This window comes from Cynocephalus volans, chromosome 8 (assembly GCF_027409185.1).
Source record: "Cynocephalus volans isolate mCynVol1 chromosome 8, mCynVol1.pri, whole genome shotgun sequence".
NCBI classification, from domain to species: Eukaryota; Metazoa; Chordata; class Mammalia; order Dermoptera; family Cynocephalidae; genus Cynocephalus; species Cynocephalus volans.
In genome coordinates, this window is record NC_084467.1 from 87,793,348 (window position 1) to 87,814,811 (window position 21,464).

The 21,464-nt window shown below is 36.2% G+C and overlaps 1 protein-coding gene across 1 annotated transcript in view; it reads left to right on the top strand.

The window, feature by feature from the left end:
- PALMD (palmdelphin) overlaps nucleotides 1-21,464 on the top strand; it is a 51,184-nt gene that overhangs the window by 13,819 nt on the left and 15,901 nt on the right. Inside the window, exons 2-3 of the mRNA XM_063106357.1 lie at nucleotides 7,279-7,359; nucleotides 12,656-12,780. Of these exons, the coding sequence (XP_062962427.1) occupies nucleotides 7,279-7,359; nucleotides 12,656-12,780 (206 nt within the window). The remainder of the gene's footprint in view (nucleotides 1-7,278; nucleotides 7,360-12,655; nucleotides 12,781-21,464) is intronic.

The window sequence follows — 21,464 nt, forward strand, 5'->3', positions numbered from 1 at the left end:
GGCTGATGATCAAAGACAGCAGAAGCAGTTTTTAACGTAAAACTTCCAGCTCTCCCCCATTTCATCCTTGAAATTCTGATTCAGAAAGTTCCTTAAACATAAACATGTTTATGTCTATTTGTTTGTTGGACTTAGTTTTAGTTTTCTATTTATGTTCTTACAGGGCACTGGTTTAAAAAAAAAACGTTAGGACAGTCACCTTTAAATAAATATTTCTTTCTGTTCTCATTTCCACAAATTTCCAAAAGACTTAAGTAATAAAATTTGTCAAAAACCATGCTAAAAATAAGACACACTGCATTCCCATCATCTAGATATCTTCATTCCTCAGTTTCTTCACTTACATAATGAAAATAAACATGGTCTCTACCTCACAGAGATTTGAGGAAGATTAAATAAATTGATACATTTACGTGCTTTGAGTAGTTCCTAACACATGAAAGGTTCTTAATAAATGTTAGCTATTACTACAACAATCATAATCTTCATCATTTGCAGATCTTGAAATAATTAAGCAACAAGAAATAAAGAGAGTTTTACAAACTTTGTTTTTATTTTTGTTGTTGTTTTTGGCAGCAGGCAGGTATGGGGATCTGAACCCTTGACCTTGGCGTTACAAGGCTGCACTCTAATGTTTTTAATAATCAAATGTTACCTCCTAGACATTCCTTGTCTAAAAGCAATTCATTCTACAATTTTGCTAGGGATTAACCAATAAATTCACCAGTCTTTAAATACTCATAATTCACCTTTTTCCTTCTTCAAAAAATTGGGGCACTTGGAACTTCAGTCTTCTGATCTCTTTTCACTTAATCCAAGATTCCAAGAAGATTACTTAACAATATTTTTCTGTCACGTGTCTAAATTTTCATACTGCCTGAAATGAAGACTAGAGCAGCTCTCTCTTCAGTGCTGTATTTCCCCTTGGGCTCCAATTTCCCTTTAAGCGTATTCATTAAACCCTTTCCAGGATCAAGATTATTCTCCTTAATCAAAAATATGGAAACAAAATACTCGTAGGAGTAGAATAGTTCTGTTTTATCTCTGTCCTTTTAATATTACACTATGAATCTCAGAAGTAGTTTTATTGCCTTTTTGCTCTCAGCATAACACAGACACACACGCGTGTGTGTTTTTCATGCCCTGAAGTGTTTTTCATGTGCTTTATACCATCATATCACCCTGGATTTTTACATTATTTGCACTGTTACAAATAGGTGCCACCCTCTTAATCTTCATGCTTGGTTGCGTGAGCTCCTTGGAAAGCCCTTGGTGACATTAAACTACTTGGCTCGGTTTTGTTTATAGTCGCTCACTCTTCTTACCTGAGATTATTATTAATTGCATATACATGTTCCATTTGTAAATTGCCCATGCCTCCTGATCTATTTCCCCTCTTGAAATGTTTACTTCTTTTTCAAGAATTTTTTAAATCTACTTTCATTGAAAAATTTCTAACTATTCCCAGGATTTTTTTCTAGGAATATTGTGTTAGCACATTCCTTTTTTTCAAGCTTGTCATTATTTGCATGTCACCAGCCAACTCTGCATTCTTGGTAGTATTTAAATCCAAATTAGCAGCTTCTACTATTGTTCTTTTCAGACTCCAAGCAATAAAATGTAAAAATAAAAATAAAAATATCAGCAAAGCTAGTCATAAAGTTATAAGACACTCAGGTTCTAGCAGAATGAAACTGAATGCATTTGACTAATTGAATTCTCTCATCACTACTCTAACTTGCCTCTTTCAATGTTTTTAATTGATTTAGGAAAACCACCTAGCCCCTCTTTCCGGTCAGGTAGTTTCTAGTATACTAGTAGGATGGTTTCTGTTTTTCTTTATTTTTATACTCACCTAAATGCCCAAAACCACGCTTTTCCTTTCTTTTGTGGAGATACTGAAGAGAAGTAAGAAGAGCCGAGGACTGGAAATTAAGATCTGCTTACTAGTCTTGACTGCTACTAAATACCTTATTAAGCAAGTCACTTAACCTCTCAAGGTTCCAAACTCTTGCATGTAAAATGAAATACTTGGACCCTATGATCACTAAATCTCTTACAGCTTGCAATATTATGACATAGTGATTGTTCTATCTTCTTGCTCCTCATAATTTGATTATTTGAAATAACACATGCCCACAGCTGATCTGCCCTACAATCAGTACAGGCCCACTCAGTGGAGACTGGTCAGGAATACAGAACTGCAGGGGGTGCAGTTTCCTGAAAAGACTCGGGCCCATACCAGAATATCCACACAACCTAAGTGTTCCAGACCTCACAAGACCTGAAAGTGCTTACAAGGCCAACAATTACAACCTGACCTGCACAAAAAACCTTCCCCAGAAAATCAGTAGCAAAGCAGCAATTTAGCTCAACCATAGGGCTCAAATGCTGGCTCCCACAGGAAGTTCCCCCATTTTAGAAGTAACCAAAGGACAACAAATTAGTTCCAGTGCAGAATTTGAGTGTTGGGAATAGCAAATAATCCAACACAGAACTGAAAGAAAAAACAAAAAACCCACAGATCAGAGACAAAGTTCTGATATTAACCAGTAAAGGTCTAACACCATTAAGGAGCACCTATAGAACCTGGAAGGACCAGAAGCCCGTCGGACTCCCAGGCCAAGAGCCTCAGCCATGCCCCCTGAGGTCCATGTCAACCACACCCCCTGATGTCCATACCCCTGATATCCATGTGCCATTCAATATTCCCTGTTGAGAATCTGACTTCATGCTGTTATTTTATTTCCTGCTACACCCTTATATAGTAACTTAGATTCCAGATTCGCTGTTCCAAATAATGTCCCAATGTTATATTTCCAGGCCTTTGCTCATATGGAGCCCTTGACTCAAATGCCCCTTCCTCCCACTCCCCAGCCCCCAGCAACTACAAACATACCCAACATACTCTACTCAAATGCTACTCCAAAGCCTCCCCTAACCACATCAGCTAGAAGAAAACTCTTCCTGTCTCCCCTCAGCCCTCATATACCTTAGTTGTGCCTTAGTAATGACATATCTTAGTAATGACATATGTCACTTTATTTCTTCAAGTAACTTGCACAAGTGATTTTCTTATTTCTTATTATTTCTTTATTTCTTAAAGTTACTTGCACAAATAATTTTCTTTTTATATGAGAAGGTAAGCTCCTTGGGGTAAGTATCTACTTCTGAATAATTTTTAAATACTGTACAATTCCTAATGTCACCTTGAATGTAGCATTTGTACATAAGTACCTGAGTATTGTATAAATTTTTTTGGATGACTGATAATGTATTTATTATTACTCTATTTTTTTTATTTTTTTTAATTGACACATAATAGTTGTATATATTTATGGGGTACAGAGTAATATTTCAATACATATATACACTGTGTGATGATCAAATCAGGCTGATTAGCATGTGTATTACCACAAATATTTATCACTTCTTTATGATGAGAATATTTGAACTTCTCTTTTCTAGCTATTTAAAAATATACAATAAATTTTTGTTAATTATAGACACCTAGCACTACTATCAAATACTAGAACTTATTCCTTATGTCTAATTGTAATTCTGTTTCTGTTAACCAACCTCTCCCTATCCCCGCCCCCTTTCTAGCTCTAGTAACCACAATTCTACCCTCTACTTCTATGAATTCATTTTTAGCTCCCACATATGAGAACATGCGGTATTTTTCTTTTTCTGCCTGATTTATTTCACTTAACATAATATCCTCCATCCATGTTGCGGCAAATGACATGATTTTATCCTTTTTCATGGCTGAATAGTATTCCATTGTGTATACATGCCACATTTTCTTTATCCATTCATCTGTTGATGGACACTTAGATTGATTCCATATCTTGGCTATCGCAAATAATGCTTCAATAAGCATGGAGGTGCAGGTAAGATTTTGGATAAATTAATAATTAAATAACTCAGGATCAATCCTGCCTTCTTGATAGGATTAGCCTTTTTAGCTAACTGTTAAACAATAATATCTCTAAAGTACACTCAAGTATTGTGCTTACTTTTATCAAATATGTGATTGTGGTAGTATCACTGGATCGCATACGGTCACAATAATTTCATAGTTGCACAGGTGAATCAATTAGTTTTCAAAATAATTAAGAGGTAGCCTTTTACAGAATTGGAATTTGTGGATGTCAACCACAAAAATAGGCTAAGTCAGCTAAAAATCTAGGCAATTGTTCATTGAACAAAAAGTCTAGGTAATTGAACACTGAAGAGGTAAACAATGATATAAGTTATTCATGATGGCTACATTACTAAATGTCGATGTGTCAGGTTACAACAGCTATTTATAGAGGTGCTCCTCTATATTATAACATACTCTACTTATTTACATTAAAATTTCTGGAGGAATTTTGGGAAGCAGATGGCATTTCACATCTATTTTTTTCCTTGATAATTTGGAAAGGAATTAGCTGACTATGATAACTTTTGGAACACTAATAATAAAGCTAGATATACAACTCACTGCACCATATCAAAACTAAATTATTGCCATATTATTTTTCAGTGATGCTTATAGATTTTTATGAAATTTGGTAAAAAGTATAATAACTTACTCTTGATGAATATCTTATAAAGAAAAGATATTCCTATCTTAAAATAGGATCGTGCCTATAGCATTATAAAATTACCTTCCTACCTACACTGACATGAGAGAGGCATCACATTACTTCTGCGTAACAAAACATTGCTATTCCTAAGCAACCTTTCATAAGCCTAGTGTTGCCAAAACAGTTCAGACATTCTGCCTCTACCCACAGTTTCCATTACCTGTTTCCTAACCCCGAGATGAAACCAGCCCAAACTGGCAATCAGCAGGGGTGGGGAGGCATTGCTGGGTTCAGCCCTCACTGTCCACCACACATAACGTGCTCTTCTCTGTGGGCTATTCATGGAGAGAGGTGGGTAGTTACAGCACCAGCACCTAGGGAGCTAAAAATGTGCTTCCTTCTAATGGGAGGTCCCACTCATTGCTTGCTGTCCTGGGGCTGCCCCCAGGCCACAGTCCTTCATGATGGAGAGGACAGTGAGGGAAGTTGTGACTAGTCTGAGTAACTAGCCCTACTCAAGGAAATGGCAGGGTAGATTGGCTAAGAGTGTGTAGGCTGACCTTGAATTGCCTAGGGGACTGGGTTCAAATCTTGACTCTGCCATTTATTAGTTGTGAGAACTTGGATGAGTTAATTTCCCCTAAACTTCCATTTCCTCTTTTGTAAAATGAAAAGTATTATATATCTGTTATTATGACTATTAAGTGAAATAGAGCCTGTAAAATACTAACCAAAATGTTCAGCATAAAAAATTTATTTTTTTATTATTATTTTTTTATTTTAATTTATCAATATACAATGTAGTTGATTTTTATGTCCCTTTACCAATTCCTCCTTTTCCCTCTCCCTCTCCCCTCCTCCCCTCCCCATCAACATCATATCTGTTCACTTGTCTTAACAAGTTCAAGGAATTATTGTGATTGTTGTGTCTTCTTCCCCCCCAGCCCTGTTGATTTGTTTGTATATTTATTTAGTTTTTTTTATTATCTCCCACATATAAGTGAGAACATGCAGTATTTCTCTTTCGGTCAGCATAATAAATTTAAAATGTAACTAATATTTGCTCAATAACAGCTTGTAGATATAATGGAGAATTGACTCACAGAGGTTATCAGAGTTTTTGTTGCTGATGACCAGATTCCATCCAACAGAAATATGTGATTCTGAAGACCCTTGCTTATTGCCTAGTTATTTTTTTCCAAAAGAACTGCGTATGAAATTTAAAAAGTAATGATGATGAAGTCACTCATTCTTCTTACACACAAAGAGAAACACAACATAAAGTTGGATGAGCAATGTTGTTTTTCTCCAACAAATGCACCTGAACTTGGACATCAAAAAAGAGTGTTTATCTTCAAAGGAGTCACATCAGGAAGTCATGCATTTATTTCATAATGCTGCCAAATAGTTTTGGAACTCTTCATTCTAAATTACCTTCTGAGCCTGTTTCAAATTCTTTTAGATGTCTTTATTGGCAACAAAATTTTATGCTTTGGGAGTTTTCAATTTTGAAAGCGCATTTAAAACTAACTCTTATGAATAAGATGGAGGGTTAATGTCACCTCTGATCAAAAACGAGGAAATAAGGACTTTTTTGCATGGCTAGTTAAATGTCTCAGACAACTCCAGATGGGAATCTCTAAAACATTTCAGTCCCATGGAAGCATTGTCAGGATTAATATGATGCTTTCTTTGTGATTAACAAATTATGTGTTTATTTATTTAATTTTATTAAATACTTCTAGAGCACTGTGTGTCAAACACTGCTCCAGGAACCTCTAAATATGAGGGTACTTCAAAAAGTTTGTGAAAAAATACGGTTAAAAACAATATGAATCCTTCCATGAATTTTTTGAAGTACCCTCATATATTAGCTCATTTAATGCTCATATCTTATGATCATATCTTATCACATACTTTTAATATCCCCATTTTACAGATGAGGTTATTGAGGCACAGAGAAGTTAAAGATTTTGTCCAAAGGCACAGAGCTAGTACATGGAGGAGCCAGAAATCAAATCCAGGCTGTATGCTTGTATATATATACTATATTTTCTAAAAAGTACAACTTCTGTGTATTAATAGTTATGCTTTCTGGTTTGTTGAGGTAATATACTTTAAACGTACTAAAGGATATAATATCTTTCCATAAATTTTTTTACCTTAGCTAAAAGTCCCATTAGTGTTAAGAAGATTGGCTGAATTCTTTTTCTGTATCTTCCCATTGGAAGGAGACAGTCCCACATTCTAGCTTCCTAGTTTTCTAATGATCCATAGGCTGTCCTGTTTTTCCACATAAGCAGGCAGGCCTTTTACCCATCAGCTTCTTCAACACTGTGCCAGGAATAGTGTCTCTTCTCACAATGTTTCTTCATGCCTATTTCAAAAATCCCTCCTTAAATCCACTTTTCCTATTGTATCACCCAGTAGGTCAATCTAAGAGGAGTGGGGAAGGAAAGACATTAAAATAATCTTAAATTCTCTCTGAAAAAAACACCTTTTCATATTGTTTCCCATAAGCAAAATGCTCTGACTGTCTCAATTTGCTCTCCTTTGCTTTGAAAAATGAGTTTTCAAAGCAGCTTATAGCAATGCCAAGAGCCTATCGCTCGCTCGCCAGCCATTCAGATAATGACAACTGCCTCAAGGAAGCATATTCAATCAAATTTTAGAAATAAATTATGCTGAAACTTTTTTATTTCAGGATAAAAGAAAAATACAGGAAGAAATCTCACAGAAGCGTCTGAAAATAGAGGAAGAAAAACTAAAGCACCAGCATTTGAAGGTAACTTATGACTTTAATTTCAACAATTTTGCATTCAAATATCCTAAAGGCACTCAAATTTCAATAGTAAAGATGCTTTAGAAAAGAAAAAAATTCTAGTGTAGTTTTACCAACACTCTAATAACCATAAGAGAGGCCAACAAGTTAGTAATATTTGCATGTGAGATTAGTACCTTAAGGCAAACATGGGAGTTGAAAACATGGTTTTATTACTTTTATCATTTACTAGTGAGTTTCCTAATTTTGTTGGGTAACCTTGAGAATTCAGCCTTGGGAATTTGGCCCTGAGTACAGTCTTGCTTAACATCCCTAGGGAGTGGATCCAGCTAGGAAGTTCCTTTTGAAATCAATGAAAGGCCAGCTATTCCTGCGGGGTGCAGAGTAGACAGGGTCTGGCCTGGTCAGGGATGCTTGTATTTAAACGCTCAATGCAATGAACCCAATGCTGGCTGAGTACGGTTTGGGTTTTGTTTGTTTTGACAGAATATGAGATCATTACCAGAAATAAACCTCCATTTTTCAAATCAGACTTTACATCTTTGACTGGGCGTGGTCATGTTGTAATTAAAGCACACTGAGTTTCAACATTTTATTATGTAGCTTAGTCACAGGATGCAAGCAAATGACAAACAGGAGCTTCTTGTGAACAGGCCCAAGCAGGAAACTACTTATCTGGCAGGGCTGCTATCAATAGATTTAATGAATCCCCTCAATGAAACACTGCTGCACACATCCGTGGGGTCTACAAACTTACTTTAAACTTGCTACACGCAGCTAAATCCATTTTTCTAATGGAACAAGTAACCACCTCTGAAAAGAAACATAATTTTAAGATTCCAATTAGCCTTAGTTCTCTGGATTCTATTTGCTGCTTTGCTCCTATGCAGGGTGACATTTCCAATGTTTGATGGATAGTTTCAAAGCCTACTATCCTTACAATATGTCACCTTGAATTTACATGAGTAGTAGACATACTCAAGAAATACACTATGTACTACCAGAAAATCAATGAACTAAAAACAAATTTTACCAGGTTATTTCAGTGCAATTCAAATGAAGTCACGAGTCAAATCTAGAACAATTTTTGAGATAGGCCATTTCTAAATCCAAAACCAGAGCCTGTGCGGGTTCTCTCTCTCTCTCTCTCTCTCTCTCTCTCTCTCTCTCTCTCTCTCTCTCTCTCTCTCTCTCTCTCTCTCTCTCTCTCTCTCGTAGACACACACACAATTTACACACAATTTGGATCTCATAGTGAACATTGTCCTGCTTCTAAGCAAACTAATAGCTCTCCAGCATTTAGCAATTGGTATCCTTGAAGAATGGATAGCCAAATAACAATGGAACTCTCAATAGAAGAAAAGGTTTAAAAATCCCCTAAGTTCATTCTAGGAAGTAAGTTTCACATAGGAAAAGCCTGACTCACTGAATGTTCATTTCTGAGATGGCACCTCATTTCAGTACTTGCCAAAAACAGTCCAGAAAATAATGCATGATCTTCCCCTATTGATTTGCTTTCTGGAACCCAGGAGGCTGCTTCTAATCCAATCTAATCGAAACATTTATCATGCTTGGGACTGCTGCACACAGTTGTGCAGATTGTGTACTGCACAAGGGCATCCAAAATGGGGGTGCTAAGATCCTGCCCAAACTCCCTTGCCAGACATGCACTCTAGCCCAGGGCTGCTTGTACCCGAAGGAAGGGGTTTTCATTTTCTCTGCACAAAGGTACTATCCACTTGCACAAGCTGTGCACTGGGCCAAAGAGTTGTGTGTGGGAAGGACAGAGGAAGGAGGAGGAAATAATTTTTTCCTAACTTGAAAATTTTAAGATTGAATAAGACAAGATAAATGATAGTTTTTATATTTAGAGTACAAGTATTAATTCTTTAATCTGAGGTGGCCAAAGAAGGCACTATTAAAGGTGTGGAATTTAAGCTGAGTCTTAACTGATGAATAGAATTTATATGAGTGTACGTAGGGCCTTTCAGCCAATAAACATTTATTAAGCACCTATTATGTGCAAGGTACTAAGCTGGATACTAAGAATATAAAATAAATAAAACCTGGCCTGTGCCCTTAAAATGGTAACTGACACACAAACTTATAATGGCATTTATCCTGTGATGAACACACTATATCGGAGACATAAGCTGCAAAGGGGACATAAAAGAAAGAGCAAGTGTTTCAATAGTTTGCAAGAAAATTCTTCCAAGTTTGCAGAAAATCGTTGGCTATACCAAAAAGCAACTAGGCATAATTCCAAAATGGGTTTCAAAAATGTGCAAAAGTATGTTAAAAATCAAGCCTACAATATGTTCACCAAGTCAAGAAAGCTCTGTTGGCCTCTGTAGTTACAAACCTGTCTCTTATTTTCTTCTTCATCAGTTTAGTGGTTCCCATGACTATTCTCACCACTTTCCCAACTGCAAACTATTTCATTACACTTCAGCAACACATATTAAATAATATTTACAAAGTGTGCCTCCAGCGTCAGTACACACACCTTTTAAAATAGTTGTAGTCACCAAGGTCCAGGGTTCGATCCCTGTACCAGCCAGCTGCAAAAACAAAACAAAACAAAAAAACAGATCCTCGCACTCGGCAGCCACCAAAAAACAAACAAAAAACAAAACAGTTGTAGTGACTCACTCATATTCTTTAGCACCTGAACCTGATGATCTACCCATGACATGCTAGCAAGGGAATTTCTGGGAATATTATTAACATTCTAATATTCAGACGATTTTGAGATTTGTACACAATGGATTTTCCTGCCTGGTAATCTGAACACAATCTCATGCCACTAGGAAACACAAAATACACTCAATCTAGAAAATGTTTTTTTTTCTTTAAATCCATTTAATTTACGGTATAACAAAACTAATGTATTCCTAAAGTCTAGGAATAGAATTAAAATGCTGGATAGAATGTAGAAGTACTTCAGGAGAACATTTCCCTAAAAAAAACTGCCGAAAGATCTTCTATCACCTGCATGTCTTATATTATCATTTAGTTCACATGGCTTTTGATTCAGAATTTCAGTGTTGTGAAATAGATTTTATCATACCCTTGAACCTCATAAATTAAAGCACAAGTCTCAACTGTGGCATAAAAGCAAAATAACTGTGTTTTGATTACTACAGTACGTGATTGTACCAGATCATTTTGATTGCACATCCAAATTGTATATCTTATATTTAACTTCAAAGAATTCTCCACCAGGGGTAAATGACCATTTGTAAAGTATGAACAAAGTTTTATAAGACTAAAGTTAAAATTCTTATTCCTAACCAGACTAAGCAACAAGAATGTCACCCCAAGTTAACCTAATCATGTCACAAGAATCATTCTCAATCCTCTGTAACTCAGCCTCATATGACCATCCCACCTGAGTGTTTCTTACAGAGAAATGTGTGCAATTGACTGGAACTATCCTTACAGGTGCTTTCTAAGTATTATAACTTACTTCGATAGGTGTCATCTGTCTTCACTACACATTAGCTACCTTCAAATTCCATTAAATAAAAATAAATTAAAATAAAGGTAAATTCCTAAAATGCTGATGTGTTCAGAGTTTCATGGTACCTTTGACCTCAGGAGCTAAATCTTGAGCCATGTTAATAATGTGTATTGGGTCTGTGAACAAACGTTTTTGCAAACAGCAAAATAGCTATAATAAATTGTTTAGGTAACATTGGGGGAAAGAATATCTGGCCACAGGGTGTAATAATACCATTTTCTCTTATGGTGTGTGTTGTCCACATGCAACTGCTTAAATGGAAAAGCCAACGCAAATATGATGATCTGGGAGAGGATGTTATTCACTTAATCTAGTGGATTTCAGTCCGTGTTCTGTGCACCCATAAGCTTCCAGGCCCCCTCAGTGCTTCAATTGTATAAGTCCAGATTTTATTTTTCTTGTTCTCCAAGCTATTGTTCCATATAATATTTTTATTTGTAATCAGTGTAATATTTTATTTTTAAAAAATGGTTTGAAAGCCAATGCCTTAAAATAACCATCCTTTGGTAATTACCTAGCACAACCAAGCTTAATTTTAAGATGTTTTAATTCAGAGACATTTATATCCCAGTGGTATTAATTCTAGCATCCTTTAAAAGAAAAAGAAAAACACAAAATTCTTCTTACCTGCTCTCATTTTAATTATAAGAGAAAGAAGCTCCAGAAAATAAAGAAAAGTTCCCATTCTCTCTTCACCATTTTAGACATAGTATATCCCCAATGAATAATTACCAATGAATAAGTGAACAAATAATTTATAGTGGTAGATTGGATACAAAATGACAACCCTTTTCTCCAGGAAGAAGAGGAGAAACTCACACTCCTTGAAAATAACCATATATCTGACAGTTTCTACTTGAGATACTAAAGCCTCTCCAAAATTTACAGGTCTCTTTCATTTGTTTTAAGTCTTCTTAGCTTAGGTCCAAAAGTTTAATTCCTTCCAGCAAATTCAAGAGTATTTTTTTTTCCATATGATGAAATGAAAGTCTTTTTTATGTTATTAAAGTTGACACAAATTCAAGTCATCGATGTTCAGAGGGACTGGTGAATTTCGTTCATCATATTATTGATGGTAGAGAACAAAATTTAAGGGTGTCTAGAACCAGGGAGATTCCCCAAAGAAGGGTTGCTGTCTACCACATAGCCTAAGACTAACATGAAATGTTTACCACATTTAATGTTAGTTTAATAATAAATGTCTACTACACAGCCTAAGACTAACATTAAATTAGTTTAAGATACAACAGCAACCTTCTGTTTTGTCCACCACTCCAATTAATCCCACGAAGACGTTTTTGGAGCAGTTACATGCTGTCACTGGAGAGAGTATCAAAATGGCTTTAAAGAGCTCTTAACTTTTTTAAGGACATAAGATACAGATCCTTCACCCAAACAAGTAACAGTGAAGACATCACATTGTTAGGTCCCTATATCCCTGTGATTAACATACAGTGCAGCATGATTCTGAAGAAAGAGAGTTCTCTGAGGATGAAGATTTGGCTCCAGGGGGTGTGGAGGTGAGGGATCTTCATAGAGAAGGAGCTGCCTGAACTAGACCTTGAAGAATAAATAGGATTTAGATACATAAAAACTGGCTTTGGAAGGAGGTCAACAAGGTTGCAAAGGAGGAAAACACCAGATTTATTGAGGTAAAGCAATGAGAGAAAATACTTCTTTAATATGTCCATTATTGAAATTCATAGGATTTAAAAGCAGTAAGAGATTTTGGATTGTTGACTGATACAAGATCATATCTTTGTTTCCTGTTATCAGAAAAAGGCCTTGAGGGAGAAATGGCTTCTAGATGGAATCAGCAGCGGAAAAGAACAGGAGGAGATGAAGAAGCAAAATCAGCAAGACCAGCACCAGATCCAGGTTCTAGAACAAAGTATTCTCAGGTCTGATTCTCACTGAGATGATCCATTACTACTTTTATTTTGGCTTTCTCCCGTGTTGTATATAGAAGAGCTGTTCTCACTTTCAGGGGCACAGTCAGATCTTGCATTTTGATTTCTGAAAAAGACTAGTAGAACAAGCAGAAAGCAACAATAGAAACTTTACTAGAAACATCACCTTAACGTAGCAACAGTAGATTTATTATTTAAATGTATGTTGATGACTTACCCATACCTCTCTAAGCCTATTTTCTACAAAATCATAATAATAATTCCTTTTAATGTTGTAGAGCAGATTTAAAAATATATGTGCTAAACTGCTAGCACCTACCTATGCACAAGGAAGGTTCACAAAAAACAGTCCTGCTTCACAGCCCAGCTCCCACTCTCACCTTAGGACAGGTGACTGTCCCTCCATCACACCTCTCCTAGGCCCTCCCCAGTCACAGCCATGATACTTTGGAAGAGAAGATGCCATAGGGATACTCCACTAACATTTTCCCTCTTCTTCCTCTTTGATTATTTGATCATAGGTGTTTACCTCATTTCTCGATGTCCTTTCCTCCTATCCATAATGCACAATCTGCACAGTCAGGAAACTTCTGATGTAATAAGTAAAGTTTGCAAAGTACCTTGGCTTAAAATGAGGTGATGGACATGAAAAAAAGTGGAATGCTTAATTATAAGATGAGATTATTAGTATCACCACAAAAAACAGAAGATAGCACAGAAGAAACAGATATGGGAAAGGTCAGAATCATTTTCTAACCTACACATGGAAAAAAGAAAATTTCTTGTGGTATAATCATGACAGTAATTTAAAGTCTACCCATCTTTGAAATACAAACAACATTCAAAACCTCTCTCACTTTAATTCACTATATTTGGTGAAGACTATAGGAAAGACCTGGAAAACAAAAGTATTCGGTAGCTATGCTATGACCACATTCTGTCCATACCCACCACACTATACAAACAAATGACATTAGGCCTACAGTTTGTAGCATGGAAAAAAGCTTTCATTTTCAAATGACTTCCATTTTACTTGTTTAATTTACATGCAGTTGCATATTTAATAGCTAAAAATCATTGACTGCTCATCCTTATTTAGATGTTTTTTAAATTAAAAGGTTATAGTATTGAAATTTTTATTTTTATAAACCCATCAGGTGTTTGCTAAAAGATATGAAGTGCTTCCAAACCGTAGATTATAAACACTTTTAAAATAACCCAATAACTCAACTCTCCAGTTTGGAAAACTCAATTCTTTGTAAGGCATCCCTTAACAAGAGCTTCTTACCCAGAGTTCAGCTTAACCTGATGATTACTTTTCATTCAACACAGAACACTTATCTCTGAAGGAGTCCTGAATTTCATCCCTGTAAACATTTTCACTGCACAGACACCTTCTTGCTTCCCCTCAGAACTTCCTTTTAGAGTCTTTCCACATGCTGTACATCTACAACTTTCTCTGCGCCTAAAGATAATTGAAGTGGTTACATCTACTCAAACTCCATTAACAAGTTTGGGCAGCATTCTGAGTAATCCCAAGAGTATTTACTAGGACTCTACTGATTGCTTTTAGATCTTGCCTGAATGCTCTGAGAAGCACACAGTCTTCTAATAGTGTTGATAGTGGCTTGTCTAGTTAGAGCTCCTGTCTGACCAAAAATTAAAAAGGAGGAGGAGGGGATACTTAATGAGCCATGTGTACACCAGGCACCTTACATACATTCTCTTATTTAATGTTTATAACCCTGTGAGGTAGGTAGTAGGTATTATAATCTTCACTTTTTGCAGAGATTAAGGAATTCATAAAACTGGGAAGTGACGGATCAGGCACTGACTCAGTTGACTACCCTACACTGCCTTTAAGATGATGGCACACAGAAACCACTGTGGCCTGGAAAGGCATTATCTCTTACAGGAAATCTTTGAAGCATGTTCTGTTCCTTTGCTTTCCTTTCTCCAAAAAGCTCCTCCCGCACTTGGTATCTTCTTCCATGTCCTTCAGTTCTCTTTGTTATATTACCAACTGCATGTCTGTTCATTAGCAAATTTCTAGCATCTCTGTACAACTTTATTTTAGATCTTTAGGATGTGATTAACCCATCAATACTCCTTTATGAACAGATCAACAAATGATTTTAGTTTCCAATATAAATAATAACACTGATGGTTCACAAGGACCTTGTGCAATTTACAAAGCACTTGAACTTACATTAAGTCATTTAATAACTCACAGCAATCCTAAAAAGAAAGCATGAACACCTCCATTTCGTAGATGAAGAAACAGGCTCAGGGAAGCTAAGGTACTTACTTAAGGTCACAGAGCCAGTAAAGTGTAGACATGTGTCCCAAAGCAAGCCAGGTTCAGTGGTCTCCAACTGGAAAATGAAAGAGCTGTAGATATAAATATTCTGGAAATAGTAAAATACCTAACACAGACAAGTACTATCTCTAATAATCAGCAAACTGCTTTGTTTAAGAAACTGCCCTAAAAAGATGTATTTGCAAAGAATTAGTGAAGAATTTGCATCCTTGTGGCCCATAAAGGCATGTTATTTGGTTAAAAACGTGCAAGAAACAGAATGTTCTGAAGCAACATACAAAGACAAAAATATCTGTGCCTTGTCTGTATTAAGCAGCCTCCGCACTGCCCAGCATTATAGAAATCACGTTGCCAAAGCAGCTTTACCTGCTAACTGAACATTTTCTTCTCAGATGTTTCTAAAGCTGCTAAATAATAAGGTGCATGTTTTTAAATTCATTCTTTCTCCTAAACTACTACCCACAGTGCTTAAGAAGCTTTTATTGCCAGTTAAATCAGTACAATATCGTGTTAGCTCTGAACAGTAATCGAGCTAACTGATGAAGTTGAACTAGGCAGAGCCCTCCTCCTTTCCTAAGCAGGAATATTGACCCAAATTGGAAGACGATTTATCACTTGACTTAGGTGCCTGCTCGGGGATGACGTTTGCCATTTCTGGCAGGCTGCTCAGTTAGAGGATAAGGTTTTAATGGGAATATTGAAATAGAAATGTTGCTTTACCTCAGAGTCTGTAGCAGGGCCAAACTTTGCCCATGAAGTTTTCATTCGTTCTCCTTCCACGGTTTTGTGAGATGAACTGAAAGAGCACAGTCTTTGGCTTTCAAATCCCTGTTCTTCTGACCGTGGTGCATAAGCTTGGCCACGCTCTTTCATTTCTTTGGGCCTCAGTTTCCTGGCCTGTTATAGTGGGACAATTAAGGCCACTTCACAGGACTGCTGGAAATAAACCATTTTCCAGAGGACCTGACACATGGTGAGTGTTCAAAACATATTAAATACTATTTCTCATTAAAAGCCAAAAATAATTAAAAGAAGGACACTGCTTGGACCTTTATTCAGATGTTTTTATTTTGGGGCCAAGATCTCTCACTTCTTTATGTGATTACAAAGAATATTTTTCTTTGAGTAAACTGAGAATACCTCCCAACTAGGATTATTTCTATTTGGAAATAATTGATGAATTTTCTCTATGCCTTAAAGGCAAAAATGCTAAGAGGAGTTAATTTTTATAGGACATTTGCTATGAACCAGGCACTGTGCTAAACACTTTATATATATTATTTCATTGAATTCTCACAACCACCCTATGAGGTAGTTAACATTTAACAGGTGAGAAAAATTGACATTTATAGAGATTGATTTACCCCAAGTCATACAGCTAAAAAGTTGAGACAGGATTTTAAACATAATTAAAAGTACTAATCATAAAAATAAAATTGTGCCTTAGATCCTGCAGAAAAAAATTCACAGAAGTTAAATCTTGTAAACTGTACCCTTTTATAGCATTTTTGTTTCCAATCATGCTATCGTTTCACTCTTACATGCATGTCTATATGTCTAATGTCTATACTTTATATAGATGTTCACCTAAATACTCAACATATTAAAAACACTGAGGGTCCCCTGACTCATACATAACCTTTGAGTAAAGCATGTCTGGTTATTCATCCTCTCATCTTTTCTTGCAGAAAGAACCAACATTTCAGAAAATAAGTGGGTTTCCATGGTTTTTCCCTGAATCACATTCTTAGCTTTTCAACAATATTATTGACTATTTTGCTTTGTGCTCTGATTAATGCCTTAGGAAGAAATGTTCCCAGGAGGAAAGCTACTTTGTACACTTTCTTCTGAATACTTTGCTTAAGCACAGTTTCAATTTGCCTCCCAAATGAGCCGGCTCTTACTGCAACCACTGAACCATTAACTGCCTGATTGTAGGCACAGGTGCACTGACTTCTCAGTCGAGACATCCATGTGCAAAAATTTATAGGCTGCTTTAAAAATCCTATTCCAGCACTTCCGTTGCTTTACTCTGTCCAATAGACCACACCCAGAACAACACCTCAAGCACCCCCAGGAAGTCTCCAAAGGATCTACACCCCCAGCAACTTGTCATTCACATGCTGGGTCCTTCTTTCCTATCTGGCTGCCCCACAGTTCTCCAGGACCTCCCTCTGCCAAATTGCCTTGCTTCAAGCTCCCCTCCAGACACTTTCTACTTCTTGAACTGTGTCCAGAGACCTCTGCCTTGAATTGGAGCACATAGAGCACCTGACAGAAATGTCATAAGCATAAAATATAAAAGGTTAACTGCCAAGGAGAATGATGCAAATACACTGCATTCCCTTTGAGAAGGATAAGCTACTTATGATTAAATGTTCTCTAGTAAGGATTTATGTTAATATTCCAAAGTACCCTTCTGACCTTCTGCCTCCTTTTAATGAACTTTCATTTTCCCCAAATAGTTAGAAACTGCTTTCCACAGATGAGCAAAGATGCATGTGTAGCCCTGGATTTCCACAAGACTGTATGTCATGAGAAAAGCCGAGGTGTGGGCTGTTACAGCAGCGACAGCCAGATCCCACATAACTTAAGGAAAATTTCTTCACGAATGGAGATGGAATATGAGAAAAAACATTCTGATCAATATCATATAAAGCAATAATCTACTTAGTTAACTCTAAAGATAGAAAGCAAGATTCAGTTTCAAAAAGGAACCCAAAACATTGATGTAGAAACATAAAGGTTAAATGTCTTTTGTTGCTGGTTATAGTTTATCAAAGTTTAGCTCATTATGATTTCTATCCAAGTTTAACCCCTACCTCATGCTCTTATCTACCTGTGCAGACCAATTGTACCTTAACAAAAGTAATGTTTTATCAAACACAGGCAAGATATGTTACATGAAAAATATCACATTCTAAATGTTTCTGCCTTCCTGCTCTTCCTGCTCCAACCAGCCATATCTAATACCACATAGCAGTGAGATAGACAAGCTGCTCTCTTGTAATAACATAAGAGAGAAGAGAAGGAAAAAAAAGGAGAAAAAAAAAAAAACCTTCACCCCTTGTTTCTTATTAAATTTGCTGTTGCTTAGAAACACTCAAGAAATTATTTTGAGGCAATTATATGAGTCAAAATCATTCCAAGCATGTTTTTTCACTCTCCATATTTGACTAATTGGTTTACCAGATTTGTAATAGTTCATCTGTTGTTGTTTTTAATTTTTCAAATAGTCTGATTATTTTTAAATGAGGAGTTTCATTTTTAATTTAACAAAAGAAGCTAAGTAAACCAAACTTTCAGCAAAAAATAGGAAGAAGTCTACCCACCCCACCACACCAAACACACACACACACAAAAAGTCCCTGCTACAATGCCTAGCATATAGTAGGAATACCTGTGAATACATATTTTAATAAATGAATGAATGAGAAAAATGGATAATGGATGGATGGATGGATGAACTGACAGATTTTAAAATCCTATTTCTTTAAGATGACTAGCTGAAGAAGCCTAGGTAATGACATGAACATTAATAAACTGAAAAGTAAAGCCTTGAAATTCTTTAAAAAATAAAACGAATGAATACCCAACTATCTTTGGGCCAAGGGCAAAGTTATGTAGTAATGGTGCCCTGGTTTTTGAGGTACTTGTTAATGGCATATTTTAACTTCTCTTCATCACTTTGTTTATTTTCTCTCCATTTCCCCGTCTTTTATATGCCCTTTTATCTCCCCATCTCCACCTCCCAGCACCTCCTCTTGCTATCAATTTTATCTATATGTTAGTAGAAAAAGGGTTAAATGGTTGCTGACACAGAATAAATACCTACCGCCAACCACGGTAGGATGAAAGTTGGATTAGAATAAGCTCTGAGGGTCCTTCTGCCACCCCACTTCAATTCAATAACAGCTACTCTTTGTGAAGCCCATCTTATGCCCTAAGCATGCATTACTCTGAGAATGATAATTCTCTGAGGAAAGTCTGTTTAGCCTCATTTTACACATAAGGACACTAAAGCACAGAAAGCCATAAATCTAGTAACAGTCATGCCATGAGTCACACAGAAGTCTTCCTGACTCCAGACCCTTTCCAACATGCCTCACCCATCTTATTCTTGATTCATATTAATGAGCATTACTGAGAACCTGCTGTATGTAAGTCTTTTGGTTTTCTGGAGAAGATTTCAGAATCATAAGCTCTGCAAAGCAAATTTATATCTGTGTTTACCTCTCTTTATATCCTTTAACTTTTCAAAGTGCTTTTACATTAATTCATTAATTATCTCATTCAAAATGATATTCAATACTGTGAAACACAAATTTAAGACCATTAGCAGGGATGTCATCGATTTGGGGCTGTGTTGGCATGAGTAAAGACAGAACAAAGGAGTAACTAAACAATCCAGAAAGTGAAAGGTGAATTAGTTTCAGGAATTCATCCTCCAGGTCTTGATCATAAAGAATGTTCAAGAGCAAAGACTCATTGTATCAGAGAAAGGATCTGTGCTGGCATAGGGCCTCAGTTTCTCCATTTCCCAGGACAGTCCCCTATGACTAACTTTACCAGCTCAGAATACATCCACGCCCTACCCTTGCAATGCATCTTTTGTCTGTGAGAGGGCAAATGTCCCCACCTCAGGTTAACTGCTCCTTGTTGGTTATTCTATATTCTATTAGGGTTGGAATTTATATGTGTTAGTCTTCAAATAATAGAGTCTTGTTCTTGGTATCGAATATGAACAATTAACACTAAGATGCAAAGCAAAAATGAAGTGGACAGAAAATAGAATTGTTAGGGATAAATGTTACAGGTTGCAAGGCACAGAGCCAGTGATTATTTCTGAATGGCGAGAGCCAATGGTTGCATACATTACTGAATATGTTTTGCCACTTCATCATATAGGCACAAGTGGTTTATTCATGAGAAATATTTTTCTCTAGAACTTTTTTTTAAGGGAAAAAAAAAGCTTTCCAGAATCATGGATAAGCTCATGTTCAGTTAACTTGCCATGTCCTTGCTACAACAGTAGTTGAAGGTCTCTTGGGAAACTCATAACACCTGGGTAGAGGTCAAATTGAATTATTATTAAAGTTATTTAGCTCCTATGAAATAGCGTGTACTACAAGGTTCTAATTAAAAGTCACCCACCCACCTTCTCTCCTGCCAGAGCATTTGAGAGACCTATAACTAACCAATTCTCCATACCCTACCAATCTCCAGGATGTATGTTTATTTGCATTCCCTTGAAAATTACATTTGCATGCAATGTACATGACAGCTGCTGACTATCTGAAAATCAGTTTGGTCTCTTATTTTTCATGGCAAATGAAACCCTTAATTTACAAAATATTATTCTGATTGAGAGGGTTTATTTTTCTACTAAATAACTCTCTCTATTACCTACCTACATGGCAGTTTCAAATCATGATAGTATCATCTGCCCATAAAATAATTATTAATATTTACAGAGTTATATTAGAAGATGAGAATCACCTATGCAAAACTTATTTTCGTGTAATTATAAATTATTCAGCTTTCTAAACATCTGCTCTGTTCCCAGTCATCGGAGCAGACCGGCATTTGTTTCAATGTCATTGCTGTGTCGGCTCTCTGCTTCTAGTTATCTTAAAGCTGCTGCATTGTATTGCGTGTCCTATTCTTAAATGCTCAGGATTAGAGGCAACAGGTCTGGCTCTGGGCAAACTTAGTGTTTGCTGTATGCCAAATGCCCTTTAATTCTCTGGCATGCTTACCGTAGCATGTGATTGTTTGCACTAGTAGGTTAGATTTTCCTTATTAGACACATGCTCTTTGACAATGGCTGATTCTAAGGCAATACTTGTTCTTTCCCACAGGTCTGTACATAGAAGTATTCTTCATCTTTTTCGATATGCTTTTATTTCAGTTTGGTGAAAAAAACTATGTCTAACATGTACTAGGTCCTTAATATAGGTTTGTTAAATGTTTTATGAAATTTTTTGGATCCCAACTTTAAAAAATAAATTTTAAAACATCTTTGACCAGATTACATACCCTCAATTATACTGAAAAAATATAGTTTGGCATTACCATTGGTCAAACTGTCTATAAAGATAAAATAGCTTTAATCTTTGATCTATTAGTAATAACTTATCTGCCCATTACATATGACTAACACATTGCAGTCAAGATTACCTGACTAAAGTCATCAGCTGTATATACTCAATAGTATCCATTGTTCCAGAGCTATTCATTTAGACGAGCTATGATTAAAAAAATAAAATATCTTTCTTTTTTCATTGCAAACCTTAGCCTTTCAATATTATCTGGCTGTCAACACAAACTGTGTCAGATTTGATACACCATTTAG